The 16,115-nt window shown below is 30.8% G+C and overlaps 1 protein-coding gene across 2 annotated transcripts; it reads left to right on the top strand.

Annotated features, from left to right (window-relative positions):
- Window positions 1–9,617: 9,617 nt before the first annotated feature.
- On the top strand, window positions 9,618–14,371 carry LOC114163400 (disease resistance protein RPV1-like). Of its 2 annotated transcripts, none has more exons than XM_028047715.2 (5): window positions 9,618–10,427; window positions 10,734–11,838; window positions 11,936–12,235; window positions 12,333–13,579; window positions 14,028–14,371. In XM_028047715.2, exons 1-4 carry the CDS (start codon window positions 9,961–9,963, stop codon window positions 13,533–13,535), a joined length of 3,075 nt encoding a protein of 1,024 aa, XP_027903516.1. In that variant the 5' UTR covers window positions 9,618–9,960; the 3' UTR covers window positions 13,536–13,579; window positions 14,028–14,371. The 2 variants fall into 2 exon arrangements, with proteins under 2 accessions (XP_027903516.1, XP_085522619.1); XM_085666493.1 differs by having other exon boundaries at window positions 14,008–14,371.
- The last annotated feature ends 1,744 nt before the right edge of the window (window positions 14,372–16,115 follow it).

Below are 16,115 nucleotides of genomic sequence, written 5' to 3'. Positions count from 1 at the left end.
AATAATTGGAGTGATAAGGAAATTGGTTTATAATAATTTCCATCAGAACCAGGTATGGACGCAAGCACACGCACAAAAAGAAGACCACAGGCCTACAAACACAAGTTTCTGTAGGAAACTGATTATAGGGACTCTGTACAACCACATATCAATAAATGGTTACAATTGTGTTCCTTCTTTAAATCAAATCTTGACTTCAAAATCTTCTAAATATAAAATATGATTAGGTTAAGAGTGGTTAACAAGTTATCTAACATAAATTTCTCTTTAATAGCATACAAGCATTTTACATTTTTTACATTTTTACACTTAGATTTTAACCATGCTGAATAAAATAGGTAAGTATTTCTTGTTAGTTGTTACCAAGAAGAAAAAAAGATAATTGAAAAGAGTGTGCATAAGAAGGTACAACACAAAGATATGAGTGTGTAATGTGTATGAATGTGAGTGTGCAAAATAGTGAGAGTGGTCAATTTTGAATGGCACATGGCCTCACATGCTTGTTGCTTTTCACAACTACCCACATAAGGGATTCTCTCCCATGTGCCACTAAAAAACAAAAACACTAAAACCCCACTATAAATGCACCTCACATGACTCCAACCCCTTTAAGTGGTACTCTTTCTCTTTGCACTTCGAGGGTCTCCCCTACTTACAAGTTTTTCCCCTCTCATTTCAAATCAACCAGCTCATCCTACACTTCTTTCCACCACCTCTCTTTATACCTTTTTCTTTTAATTAATTACCCTCTTCATATTTTTTTTTATTGTTTTTCCATTGGGTGTATATCACTTTAAATATTTCATCATTCCACGCTTCTTGGGTGAGCACAGAAACATGAAGAAACAAAAAAAAAAAAGTGATGAATATGAGGAATGACACTCAAAAGTTATGATAGATATAGATTTGAAGATGACTTATATAAAAAATAGTATAAGTTGATCATACATAAGAATTTGTAATGGGGATGATAATATAAATAATCATACCATTCTTTCACCCTTTCTATATATATAAAAAAAGTTTGGAAAAGTCATAATTGTTATTGATATAATGTGCTAATTGATATCAAATGTCATTGAATTTGACTTTTAAGATGGGGTGATGTACTTTCTAAAAGGGAGACATTTTTTATTATTTTGTTATATATAAAAATTAGCATATGAATTTATAATTAAAGAAACATGCCTTTTTGTAAACTATGAAAAAGTTTATTTGATGGTAGAGGATCCATATCCATTGTTGATTATGGAGAAGTGAAATCATGAAAGTTTCACCATTAGTAATCCCAATACAAGGTGAACCTAATAACAAATCTGGTATATTCTGATAAGGTGGGGGTGTGAGAGGTAGTTATGGTCCCATAAATTGTTCATATTAAGAAAGTTTTGATTTTGAAAGGATACACAAAATCCAAATTGAAATGGTCCTACTATAGTAGGATGATTAGAGAACAACGATAATAAACCTAGCTTTGGGCAAGCAAAGTCAAAAACTTGTCTTCATTGAGAAAAAAAAAAGTGAAAAGAAAAAAAGTAGTTAGATAACTTAATCAAATTTGACCCTCATGTTTTGTAATATAGTCACTCATGGGAGAGCCCCACATGATTTATTATTATTTACTTCAAATAGAAAATGAAAATAATAATAATAATAATAATATAACAAATTAAAAAAAAAAAAAGTTTGTGTAGAAAGTTAGCTTAGAGTCCTTTTGCTTTCAGAGGATCTGAACATTGTAGTTTCCAAGTCTGAGGCAAAACTAAATGCCAACCACCCTTTGGACATTTGTGGGACAACCATGCATGTGCAGAAGAGTCTCAAAGTTCAGTTCAGATTATTTGCATAAAGTACAATTCTTATTCTCACAGTTAATAATTATTAGTAGTGAAATTATTCTACCTGATGCAGAAAAAAAAATGCTTAGAATTTCTATATGAATTTCACATTGGTATTTTGTATCACATACAGGGGTGACATAATCTACAGTGTATTTCGTTGGGTAGGGTCAATTATTATGTCAAAGTACAAATTAGCCTTGGCAAAAAATAAAATAAAATTCAGGTATTAACATTAATTAAATGTTGAAGCTGTTTGAAACAGGTGCAACAAGAGCATTAAAGAGGATAAAAAAAAAAAAAACTTTCTTTCAAGTACTTAAGTTGACCAAATCTAGGACTTCAATCCAAATCATTGTATTAGAAAGAACTAAATCTCATACATGTCAAAAATAATATCTACAAGTGAATGAATGAACTTTCATTGAATGAGATATAAACTCAAATCTAAGAAGACATAACATATCTTAAATACATTAATGTTGGATCATTTATCATATTATCTACTGTTGAAACACAGTAGTGTTTGATATGAAAGAATGTATTGATAAAATTTCAGAATCTCATAATAATTACTGTCAGTGCCCACTTGAGTTATATAAATATGAGAGCAATTTTGACCTATAGAATAATTAGATTCAAACTTAATTCTTATAATTATCCGTTAGATGGAAGAACCAGACCATACAAACAGATTACACACATAAGAGACAATTACACTAACACTTCATGATTATAAGGTAGTTTTATCCAAATTAAGTCGGACAGTATTTGTTAGGTATAGTTTAAACGTGAGTTAAAAGTTTCACATTAAATATAATAAATAAAATTAAACATTATATAAGAATAAAGACTTGTAACATCATTATCTTAAGATTTTGAGATAAAAGCAATGTCAAATGTCTTATATATATATATAAGATTAATATCTTATATATATAAAATTACAATCGCTCCATGATCATAACCTATATGATGAAAAAAATACATATAATCACAATAGTAATTATTAAGAATAGTTTCATTATATATAATAGACAAAATTAAACACTATATAAATTTGATCGTAATTTTATTCCTAGAAAACGTCTTAAATGATTTGATAAGAGACGAGTGACGTGGTTTATTTTTTGTAGTTTAGTCTAATTTGGGATTATTGTTGAAGAGTGGGATGAGGTGTAAAGCGTAAAGGATGAGATGTTTGGTGGGAAGAGTTGTTGCAAATTGTAGGTGAAGTGGTGGAAGTGAGGAAGGCCCTATAATAGGCTCACAATGCTCCACGGCATCCAATTCTGGATCACAAACAAATCTATCTGTCTGTCTGTACGGACAACACCCTTTCTTCTTCCTCATCGAGAACGACAACGCCACACTTTGTCACTACTGTGATATGATGTGAGAGCCCACGAAACATTGTTAAACACGTTCCTTTTCTATTCTTAATCACATTACAGCTAACACTCGCCTGCTTTCATTTCTTCTGCACCACACCACCTTCAACATCTCATGTTTCACACACTCATGCCTCCATTCACAATGTTAAAGACAAAATCCAAGCTCATTCATTTTGAAAATAGTATAAGTAAGTCAAAAGTTTTATATTGAAAGAATAAATAAAATTAAACGCTATAAAAATTATGTTTGATTAGTCAGATAATAATCACTTTTTTTTAGATGTGTCAATTTGGTATCCGTTTTTAAAAATATGTGAGTTTCAATTTTTGAAAAAATACCTTAATTAGGTCCTTTTCAGCAAAAAAATTATTAACATCATTAACGATATTGATATTTAAAATGACTTGTAAAATTAAGTATTGATATTTAGATTAAAATTTAGAAGTAAAAGTCATAAATTAAGTTAACGACTTTAGTAATTTTGGTCTGAAAGGGATTTGATTAAGATAATTTTTCAAAAATTGAAACTAGATTGACACATTTTTAAAAGCGGATATCAAACTGATACATCTGAAGGATATCATCCGACTAATTAAACCTAAAAATAAAAGACTCATAACACTATTATTTTAAGATTTTGTGATAAAAATGATGTCAAATACTTTATATGTATAAAACTAAACAAAATTAAATACTATATAAAATCATGACTTCGTTACTTTAAAATTTTAAATTAAAAGTGATATGTTCACCAAATCCAATAGATTTACAGGTCTAATTAGAAATCTATAACCAAAGAAAGGAAAAATAATATGTGAAGAAATTCAATAGATAAATGAGAAAGGAGATTCAATAATGGATTGGATATGGCACAAACATTCTACATCACATCTTAACTGGAAAATGGAACTAATAATAGGCGTGGAAAAGATTTATTATCACAAAAGATTGTATAAAGAATAAAGAATAAGAGAATAATGATTTCTTCTTTCTCTTTTGTATTCTTATCCATCCTGCAAAGTAATGACAATAATTGGTTCAACTTGAATTTTGAAGTGCTACTAAAAGTGTCTGTATAAAGAATATGGCTAACAATTCAAAACATCCTTTTTCACTACGAAACAAAGTTTTTACGACAACATTATACATGTGGTATTGAGTGATACTTATTAGAGGTTAAAATTTTGATTTTCGGTAAATTTTAATTAATAATAAAAAAATGTGTTCAAATGAGCATTTTACATAGTATATTATACTAACATTATTGTCGGCTTTAATTTTTCTTCTTCTACTTCCATACTATTTTGAAAATGATTTCCTGTTGACGAATTTCTCTGCGGGCTTTTTGACTCTTTTATTACAAAATAAAAACGTTTAAATGATGGTAATTTTAGTTATTGTATACTGTACCTAGAGTATGATAATCACGTTGTTCTTCAACATGTTTTTAATAAAAATAATAAAAATTAGTCTTCAGTTAATGAAAAAAATTAAATGATAAAAAATATAAAAATAATATTAAGTACTTATTAAATAAAAAAAATTTAACTGAAACTTAAATGAAAATACTATCAAAATATATTCCCAAAAACCAGGTCTTCTATTGATCACAATGTGTCGATATATACATCAAATAAGATCGAAATCTAAACTAATAAAATAGGATCAACTCCTAATTTATAGATATCAAATTAATATGTATTGTTTTCATGCCAAAATAAAAGGAAATTATAATAAAATATAATCATGACATGATACGGTAAATATAATAATATAACTTGCGAAAATGACACATCATACCCTTCTGAGACACAAAATCAATTGGGAACTTAAACTTAATTAAGTCATTATATAATTTAAAATTATATTTTAAAGTTTTCAATTCATAATTCTGTTTTATATTATTTAATTTAAACCTATAATTTTGCATTGTATAATTCAAAATATAGTTTGAAAATAAAAAATAACATGTTTTTATAATTTAGTTTTCTTCCATATTATGGAAAAAAAAAACTCAATTAAAAAATATAAATTTTTTAAGTATTTATTAAACCAAGAAAATTTAATTTGAACTTAAATGAAAATACCAAAGCACTTAAACTTAATTAAGTCATTATATAATTTAAAATTATAGTTCAAAATTTCAATTCATAATTCTATTTTATATTATTCAATGTAAGTTTATGATTTGTATTGTATAATTCAAAATATAGTTAAAACAAGTTATTTTTCTTCTATATTATATAAAGAGAGAAAAAAAAGTTAGGAACTGTTGGAAAAATTAGTCAAAAGAAATTGAGATTTATTTTTTAATTATTTGTTGCACCTCATATTTTGAAAAACGTTTTATGTCTACCAAAAAAACACTTATTTTGAAAATCTCATTCTGAAATACTTGTTCTGAAAGGTGCGACATATATTCTGAAAAACTTGTCTTGAATATTTTGTTAGAGAAATCTTATTCTAAATGCATTTCATGTATTCCAAAGATCTTAAAAATTTATTTCGTAATTTATTTTCTTAGAAATTCTGTTCCAAAAATCATGTTTTGAAAATTTCAAAAAACTTGTTTTGAAAAGTTTTTAGAGCAAGTAATCTAGAAGCCATATTTACGAAGAGTGAACTTAGAAATTTTGGAGGTTCAAGAAGAAATAGTTAAAGTAGTTATGCTTACTTATACTTTACCTGTTGCAAGTAGGCTACATTTGAACTGTCTATACGTAATTTCTCTTGACTTTTCTTTTCCGCACCCAAACAATATTTTTTCACACTCCCAATTTTGAAAATGATATTTATTAAAATATGAGTAATCTGGTAGTTACTTTCGTGAAAATAACTACCAGATTACTCATTTTATAATTTTTTTTGGAATAAGCTTTCTAGAATTTCCAGAATATAACTTTTACCATGGGATTTGAAGAACTGAATTTTCACAATAAGATTTTTGCAATGGGATTTTTATAACAAAATTTCTAGGCACGAATATGTTTGGAAACAAGTTTTTGGACAAGATTTCTGGAACAAATTTCGCCAAATGTATATAATATCTTCCTGAAAAAGTGTTTTAAAATGAATTTTTCATAACAAGCTTTCCAAAATACACGTTACAAAAAAGTTTTATACTGTGTCGGTTGTTTAAAATTATTGTTTTTTTAGATTATAATATGATAATTACAGAACTCTCATATTTTACATATGAAATATATCGTTTTTAACTATCATTCTTGTAATAAATCCGTATTTATTTTAATTTTCTGATTCTCTCTTATTTTTTAATATGGCAAAAAAGAAAGAGTTATTCCCTCCAATTTTCTATTCTTCAACTTAAACTTATTGTATTTACACATTTAATTCGATCATTTATATTCTTATTTTCTATTTATTGTAGGCATCAAATATTAGGAGGAACTTTTCATCTCCAAATGATGTAATCAGATTATGTGGTGGAAGCAAAATATGTTAGAATTATGATAAAAACTTTAGTTGCAGAATTACATGATAAACTTATAATGTTATCTTTTTGTTTGGATACTTGAACATGATACTCTGATGTAATTGTTTTGTTATGTTTGATGAAAGATGATGTTTGTTAATTTATCTTGTGATAAGTATGAAAAATACTTATTATTCTTATTTGATTGGACCTCTTAATTGTTTTTATTCATGTGTTTTGTGGAAAGTTTTAGGTTGTTTTTAGGTTAGATATATTTTGTGTTTTATTGGAGATTATTGTATAGGAGAGTGAAGGATCGAAGAAGAAGTGAGGTTGTTCTGTCAGACCCAGTCGCCCAGCGAGCATGCCCAGTCGCCCAGCGAGATAGCCCAGTAGGTCATCTCGCCCAGCGAGTGGACGGTTTTTTGAAGTGGTTATATTTTCGAAAGTTACACAAAACTGGTGTGTGCTGGAGTGTGGAAACGCGACAGGACCAGAGAATGTAATGAACTTATACTCTTTGTTCTCTAGATGCCTAGGAGTGACTAAGCTCCTATTTCATTGGAGTTAGATGTAATGAACTTATACTCTTTGTAATTTTCCTATGCAATGTAATCTCTTTCATTGTTCATATGTTCTATCTCAAACTATTAATGTGCATGATGAAAATACCTGCTATTTGGTTGTATCTAATTATTGAAAAATGAATTGGGACTTAACCTTGGATAGAACAACCATGAGATTGGGTTCTAGGAATAGACGTAATCTCTAGGTCATTCTATATATCAAATCTTAATGCAAGTCATGTGTTAAAATAGTTAAGGAATTAATGTTTTGACATATTGGACTTAGAACTTGCTTCTAAGGAATTATGGGCTAGTATGCTTATGATGAAGATGTCTAAGCAAGATAGAGAAATTGTGTAGAAAATATTGCGTTCGTATGGTTCATGAAATCCAACCTTGGTGAAGTCTTTCCTAAATTCTTTTATAACTTTAGTATTTATTAATTTTGCATGTTGTTCTTAAATTAAACCAATCTTTTTATGTTGACATTATTGCTAAAATTTATAAATAATCACAATTAGACAAACGAACACAAATTCTTTGAAAAAATGATACTTGAACTTCCATTTTTACTACTTGTAACGAATTGGTACATTTGTCAAAGAGTTAACATCTTGTAGTATTATTTTTTATATATTTTAAATTTTCATTACTAAAAAAAATTATTAAATTACAAATATACATGGATATAGTAAATAATAAAGTATTTGGATGACAATATTTTAGTAAATAGTAAAGTATTTGGATGACAATATTTGATAATAGCGATTGTTATAAATGTCGTAAAGATAGTGTCAATTACAACATTTGTAAGTGGCGGTATATTCAATTTCTTCTTAACATTTAATTGCGGTATTTTACCCAGAAAATCATCAGTTTATATAATGTAATAAATGGTGATTGTTAAGGTAATTCGTTTGAAACCGCCATATTATATTATCATCAGTTTTCAAAATCGCTGCCAGAGTAAATTGTGACCAGGTAAACATATCGATCAAACAAACATGAGCTAATTTCCTTGAAGGAAAAAATGTTTTCTAAGCTATTAGGATATAATGTCAAAATTGATCATGTGCAGGAGTACAAAGAGCTTTCTGAAAGGGTGGTTGATTATGCACAAGGAATTCCATTGGTTGTGAAAGTTTGGGCTGGTCTTCATCATGGAAAAGATACAGAAGAATGGGAAAGTATGTTGGGAAAGCTTAAGAAAAAGCCTCCTAAAGAAGTTTATGAAGTAACGAAACTGAGTTATGATAGTCTAGATCGCAAAGGAAATATTTCTTGATCTTGCATTGCATGTTTCTTTCTCGGAAAGAACTCATGTAGCTGTAAATGTGGATTGTCTAAAGTCTTTATTGAAAGATAATGATAGTTATAATTCTCTGGCTTTTGATATCTGATGATAATACTGTATCTATAGATGATAGTTTACAAGAAATGGCGTGGGAGATTGTTCGTCAAGAGTCCGTTGAAGACCCTGGAAAAGGTAGTCGGTTGTGGGAACTAAATGACATTGTGAAGCATGGAAAAACAATTAAAGGAAAACAGGAAAGGGATTCTGTTCTGGAAATGCTTGAACTTAGATATATAATCAGACTATGGTGGCTATTGAATTTAATGTTCAAATCAATGTGATGAAATATGCAAACCAGCAAATATCTACACCCAGTCACAATCATGTTGACCGTTGTGACGATGATAATTGTGATTCTTATTCAGGTTTTTACGTGTATCCAGAAAGTAGCGTTCTAAAGTGGTTGGAGTATAAGACAAGAAAGGATTCTATAATTATTGATTTCATTTTCTGCTTTGTTCTTGGTAAGTACCATAACACAGATGTTGATAGATTTGAAGTAATGATCACTATCGATGGAGAGAATGAAGGTATCAGATTACGTGTGTGTGATGTGTGAAGAAAGATGTTCTACCTTCTTAAACAACAGAGCCAAAAACCAAACAAGGTTTAGAATCCAAGCTACAGTCGAAGAAGCACTGTCACAAGTTTTTGAAAGGATTTGGCGTTAGCCTTGTAAGCCGCTCAACGTATAAAAAATTCATTCAGAAAATGGAATTGCGTGACTCAAAGTGTCAATTTCATTAAACAAATGGAATTTGGTTGTTTGTGGTTCATGTTGATCCAGGTTTTCCTTCCTGTAATATCCCATGATTTTCTTTTTCTTTTTGTCTTACTTAGGTCTGGACATGAAGAGAATCAACCCATGTGATAGTCAAGTTTAAATATTATATTATCATGTTTACATTTTAATTGATTTTCTCGGTCTCTTAGATTTAATTAGCACATTATATATATATATATATATATATATATATATATATATATATATATTATAATTGATGCTCAACCACCATCAATTATTTCTTTTTGGTCAAAGGAAAGGAAGGAAGAAAAGAAGAGGGAAGGCATAAAGGAAGCATTCTTATAAAGAAGAAGCTGGTTTTATGAATGTATTTGTCATGTGATAAAACCTACAATTTTTCCACTTTCAAACTTCATTTCCTTCCTATTATATACCTTCTGGTTCATACATGTTCTGTTGTTGTTGTTGAGTACAAAGAAAGACCCAGTCTTGACTTGTTCCAATCCAGTTTCTCCTTGTTTAACAAATTGAATATGTTGTATTTCTTCGTCACTTGATAATTTCTCCGTGTGTTCCTTTTCATTTTCTCTCGGTTATTCCGAGAACTGAATGGTGCCGAGAAAAAACCCATGTCAAATAAAAGCTCAACTCAAATAAAGTACGATGTTTTTGTTAGCTTCAGGGGTGAAGATATCCGTGATGGGTTCCTTAGCCATTTGACAGAGGCTTTTGATGTGAAGAAAATAAATGCCTTTGTAGATGATAAGCTTGAGAAGGGGGAAGAGCTATGGACATCACTCGTTGCTGCAATTGAAGGATCATCCATTTCTTTGATCATATTCTCCCCAGACTATGCTTCTTCTCGTTGGTGTTTGAAAGAACTTGTGACCATATTTGAATGCAAAGAGAAATATGGACATACTGTCATCCCTGTTTTCTACCATGTAACACCTACAGACGTACGGCATCAATCATCTGATAGTTACAGAAAAGCATTCGCTGAGCATGCAAGAAAACATAAGAATGAGGTTCAACTCTGGAGACGTGTCTTCAAAAAGTCTGCTGATTTATCTGGCATTGAGTCATCAAAATTTCGGTTAGCTCTTTTTTCTTCCACATAGATGATCAATGTTTTCTAGTGGTCATACAGTATATGTGCATATCATGGTAGCTAAATTACAAAATGATATAAGCCTTTATATGCTAAGAAATTCATACTTTTGCATGACATATAATTTAAGCCAATACCACTATGCTAGAATTCTGATTAAACCAGTGTTTTGTTGATTCATTGAATTTAGTAGTTAAGGAATCTCCACTGAGAAGGATGGATGAAAGGAAGGAAATTTTTCATAACATTGACTTTGACGTTTTTCTCTCTTTGCGTGTTGGTGTCCTATAGAAATGATGCGGACCTGCTAAAAGCAATAGTGGATCTAGTGATCACGAAGTTGAGGAAATCCCTGGTTAACTCAAAAGTGCTTGTTGGAATCGATAAAAGAATTGCAGATGTAGAATCATTGATACATAGAGAGTCAGAAAAAGCCCGTCTAATTGGACTTTGGGGTATGGGTGGTATTGGCAAGACAACCCTTGCAGAAGAAGTATTTAACAAACTAACGTCCAAATATGAAGGTTGCTATTTTTTGGCCAATGAAAGAGAACAGTTAAGTAGACATGGAAAAGTTTCTTTGAAGAAAGAAATTTTTTCTGCACTGTTAGGAGGTGTAAAAATCGACACACCAAATTCATTGCCAGAAGATATTGTTAGGCGAATTCGTCAAATGAAGGTTCTCATTGTTCTTGATGATGTATATGATTCAGATCACATAACAGATCTTTTAGGAGCTGTTGACAATTTTGGATCAGGCAGTAGCATAATTGTAACAACCAGAGATGAGCAAGTGCTTAAAGCTAACAAAGCTGATGAGATATACCATGTTAGAGAATTGACTTCAGATGAAGCTCTTGAACTTTTCAATTTGAATGCCTTTAACCAAAGTGTTCATCAAAGGGAGTACAATGAACTCTCAAAAAGGATTGTACATTATGCCAAAGGGCTTCCACTAATTCTGAAATTTTTGGCTCATCGACTACATGGAAAGAATGTGGAAGTATGGGAAAGTGAGCTAGACAAGCTTAAAAAAGTGCCTCCTGCAAAAGTTTATGATGTCATAAAGCTGAGTTACGACAATTTAGATCGAAAAGAAAAAGAAGTTTTTCTTGATCTTGCATGTTTTCTTTGCAGATCACGTGAGAAGATAACCATTGGCTACCTAAAATATTTACTGAAAGATGGTGAAAGAGATAATTCAGTGGTTGTGGCACTAGAAAGACTTAAAGATAAAGCTCTTGTAACTTTTTCCAAAGATAATGTTGTATGTATGCATGATAGTATACAAGAAATGGCTTGGGAGATTGTTCGTCAAGAGTCTACTGAAGACCCTGGAAAACGCAGCCGGTTGTTGGATCCTGATGACATCTATGAAGCTTTGGAAAATGATAAGGTTGAAGCCTAAATAAATATATAGCATCTGAATATTTATTTATTGTGAGAAATGTGGTTGTAAATGCTGTTTAACTTTTCTGCTATATTGATGACAGGTTAGTGAGGCCATTAGAAGCATACAAATTGACTTGAAAGAACTTAAGGAACAAAAATTAATGCCTCACATATTTGCTAAGATGAGCAGACTAAGATTCATGGAAATATATGGGGAATGTAACTATAATTGCTACAGTCAACTAGTTGCTGAAGGGCTTCAACTTTTGGGAACTGAACTAAGATTTCTTTGTTGGGATTTTTACCCTCTAAAATCCTTGCCAGACAAATTTTCAGGTGAAAAGCTTGTGATATTGAAATTGGAATCGGGTGGAATGGAAAAACTTTGGGATGGAGTGAAGGTAAATATGAGTACCACTTATAAGTTTTTCCTAATTCAAGCAATAAGAAATTGATCTAACTCTAGTGACATCGTCATTTTGTTTTATTTTATTACAGAATCTGGCGAATTTAAAAGAACTTGACCTCAGAAACTCACAAAACTTGAAGGAGCTGCCAGATTTATCAAAAGCCACAAATATTGAAGTATTGTGCCTCATGCGTTGTTTGAGTTTAAACAGTGTGCACCCATCTGTTTTCTCTTTGCCTAAACTTGAGATTTTGAACCTTTGTGGGTGCGAGTCCCTTACTATACTCGCAACCGATCTCCATTTATGCAGGCTCAGTTATCTCAACCTTAGTAGGTGTTATAATCTTAAGGAGTTCACACTGAAATCAGATAATTTGAAAGAACTGAGATTAGAACTCACGAGGATGAAAGCACTTCCTTCATCATTAGGGCATCAACGCAGGCTTGAATTGCTAAGTCTTGGTAGAAGTCTTATTGAGAGGTTACCTGCATTCTTCTCCAATACACAACTGTTACATCTAGACATATCCTTTTGCTGGAACCTTGTAACCATACCAGAGCTTCCTCTTTCCCTGCAAACTCTATATGCTGCCGGCTGCGAATCATTGAAGACTGTATTCTTCCATTCAACGGCAGTTGAACAATTAAAGGAAAACAGAAAACAGGTTTTGTTCTTCAAATGCAGGAACTTGGATGAACATTCTCTAGAGGCTATTGGGTTGAATGCACGAATAAACGTGATGAAATTTGCTAACCAACACCTATCTGCACCAAAGCAAGATGATTTTGAAAATTACAACGATTATGACAAGAAGTATGAATCTTATCAAGCCTTTTATGGGTATCCAGGAAGCAGTGTTCCAGAATGGTTGGAGTTTAAGTCGAAAAAAGATTATGTAATTATAGATCTCTCTTCTGCTCCACCTTCCCCTGTATATGGCTTCATTTTGGGCTTCGTACTCTTCGAAGAACTTGATAAGCTTGAATTTAGCATCGCTATAACTGATTGTGAGGGTAAAGGTATATTCGACGAAGTTAGACTGAAACTAAGTTATATGTTTTGGTCTGTCAAATCATGTGAAGTGGTTGTGATGTATGACCAAAGATGTTCCAACTTCCTAAATAGCATAGCCAAAAATCTCACAAGGTTTAAAATCAACGTTAGAAGCAATGGCAAATATTATCGGGCGTTTCCATCACGTGGATTCGGGGTGAGCATAGTAAGAACATCGTCATATAGCAGTTTCATGCAGCAAATGGAATTGGGTGACTCTATGTACCAATTTCATTGAACAACTACAATCAGTTGTACTTCATATCTTCCCAATAATCCCAGGTAACTAGTTCATTTCTTTTGGCATGATATTTTGATCTAAGTTTAGTAGAACTTTAATTTTTTATTTTCTGAAAAACCTATGATGTCTAGAGCTATTATAGCACTGAAATATGTTATAATTTTAAAATTTGTAAGTTCATTTTCAAAACAAATCTCATCTAATACTGTAATTTTATTGAGTTATTTTTTGAAAGATCTTATTTTACTAGGAATGTGAATGAATTATAATCAGATGTATTCATATGAAACGTAAAAAGATCTTACACAATTTTGTAGTTTTATTGAATAAATTTTAAAAACATCCTATTTTACTTGTAATGTCGAAATGTTTACCACAATAAATTTCATAAAGTAGTAAATTTTGGATAGGGTATAGAACAAAGATTTAGCCAAGGACTATTTGAGGTTCAAACTCATGTATTCAACAGTTTTCATTTTCTCTTATCAGATGAAAAGTCGTAATCAAACATGATGCCTAGGAGCTCCAACACATGAAGGCTTTGTACCTTCCCTTCATATGTCTGAGGGCAAAGTGATTCCAAAAAGATGAGTCAGGTGAACAATAAGTTTAGAATAAGCTTTACTTCCTGCAGACCATTGGCAATATCTTGCAGGTGCAAGTGCAGAGAAGGATAATAGACAATATACTTGTTGCCACGAAGTCAATTTTACTTCTTTTTTTGTATAATTTTGTTAAAAGTATATTATGAGACTTGTGTATGTATGTTGTTCTAGTAATAGCTGTTGTTACTTATCTGTTACAACTAAATATTCATGTTAATTACATTTTTATATGTACTTTTCTTTTTTAAGATGAATATTAGATGGAGATGGTGTTAGAGCTAGAGAAACAAATTCATAACCATTGACTAAGATCCTACACGTATGATAAAAACAATCTACATTTATTCCTCTAATAACCAAAATAATATTTCTGTCTGAAGAGACAATAATCATGGCCTACTTCTAGATCAGACCAGAATAAAACTATATTATAAAAAGTCTCTAAAGTGTCACGCATACTAGAAAAAATAAACAAAATTTTGAGAATATGTACTCAATCATACCGATGATGATTGATATTCCGGAAGTGGTGTTGGTATCCAAAAACATGTTAGGTCGAAACGGCAAGGACACCGGTAGCAAGCACGTAATAAGTATTTTATTGTTTCCTTCTAAGAGACTATGCGACACATGACACTTTTATATTCAATAACTCGATTAGATAACAATGTTCATAAAATCACTATAAAAGATCTTTTTGATATTTTAATGAACAACTGATGTACAAGAAAATTTAACATAGAATATGTACTCTTATGATGAACTTACTCTTCTTAAAGGTCCACAAATTCTGGCAACTGAGCTAAGGTTTCTTTCTTGGTAATACCCTCTGAAATCCTTGCTAGAGAATTTTTCTGCACAGAAACTTGTAATGTTGAAATTGAGAAATGGCAGAATGGCAAAACTGTGGGATGGAGTGAAGGTAGTGCCTCTTTGTTATTATTAGTTTGTGTTAATTCAAGGCATGCAATGCAAAGTTAAGCAATTTAGCTTGGTGTGATGATATCTTCATTTTGTTTCATTATATTGCAGAATATGGTGAATTTAAAACAAGTTGACCTTACTCGATCACAAAATTTAAAGAAGCTACCAAATCTATCTAAAGCCACAAATCTAGAAGTACTTCTTCTTAGGCGTTCTTGTTTGTTGACTGGTGTTCATCCATCTATTTTCTCTCTGCCCAAACTTGTGAATGATGATAATTGTGATTCTTATTCAAAGTGTTTACGTGTATCCAGGAAGTAGTGTTCCAAAGTGGTTGGAGTATAAGACAAGAAATGATTCTATAGTTATTGATCTCTTGGTAAGTACCATAGCACAGATGTTGTTAGATTGGATGTAAGTGATCACTATTGACGGCGAGGGCGAAAGTAAAAGTATCAGTGTTCCAATTTACATAGGTTATGGCTATGAGAAGACTGAATCAGATCACGTGTGTGTGATGTATGAAGAAACACTAAACCATTTGACCCTAACCCTGAGATTCCATAAATACCCATAGCAAAAGTCATGCCTGGGTTTCGTAGTCAGAATTTATAGGCCAACGTTCACATTAGAAATTCATTTTTAAGTCTTAAGGATACTATCATGTAGATAGGGCTAGCTTTGTTTGTTATAACCTCTACTCGCAGACTCATTCCTCCTTCTAAGTTAAAATATGTTAATATATCTTCTTTTATATAGATAATTTTGAATATCTTATTGTTGAAAATAAAATTATTGCATGTTTTTCATTCTCCTCAAGTCAAAAATGAGTATAAATACATAATCATACCATGGATCTTTAAGAAAATTTTTAAGAGAACTGTTTTCATGAGTATAAAAATTTTAAAAGTATTATATATATCCTCATATTCTCATATTTGATTTTTTTAAAATTTATTTGTTAATGTATTTTGAAATTTACGTATTCTTTTTGTTATTTGAAATGGAAGAGAGGAAGATGTAGCTGATTAAAGTCAGATCAATATAT

This window comes from Vigna unguiculata, chromosome 9 (genome assembly GCF_037176805.1).
Source record: "Vigna unguiculata cultivar grain cowpea cultivar isolate G323 ecotype 2 chromosome 9, ASM3717680v1, whole genome shotgun sequence".
NCBI classification, from domain to species: domain Eukaryota; kingdom Viridiplantae; phylum Streptophyta; class Magnoliopsida; order Fabales; family Fabaceae; genus Vigna; species Vigna unguiculata.
This window is presented reverse-complemented; position numbering and strand designations above follow the sequence as displayed.

What these genes read in the sequence shown, in the direction of transcription:
- LOC114163400 (XM_028047715.2), top strand. Translation starts at nt 9,961, where the DNA reads ATGTCAAATAAAAGCTCAACTCAAATAAAGTACGATGTTTTTGTTAGC. An exon ending in AAGCTTTGGAAAATGATAAG is followed by an intron (nt 11,839 to 11,935) that starts GTTGAAGCCTAA and finishes TATTGATGACAG; the next exon opens with GTTAGTGAGGCCATTAGAAG. An exon ending in AACTTTGGGATGGAGTGAAG is followed by an intron (nt 12,236 to 12,332) that starts GTAAATATGAGT and finishes ATTTTATTACAG; the next exon opens with AATCTGGCGAATTTAAAAGA.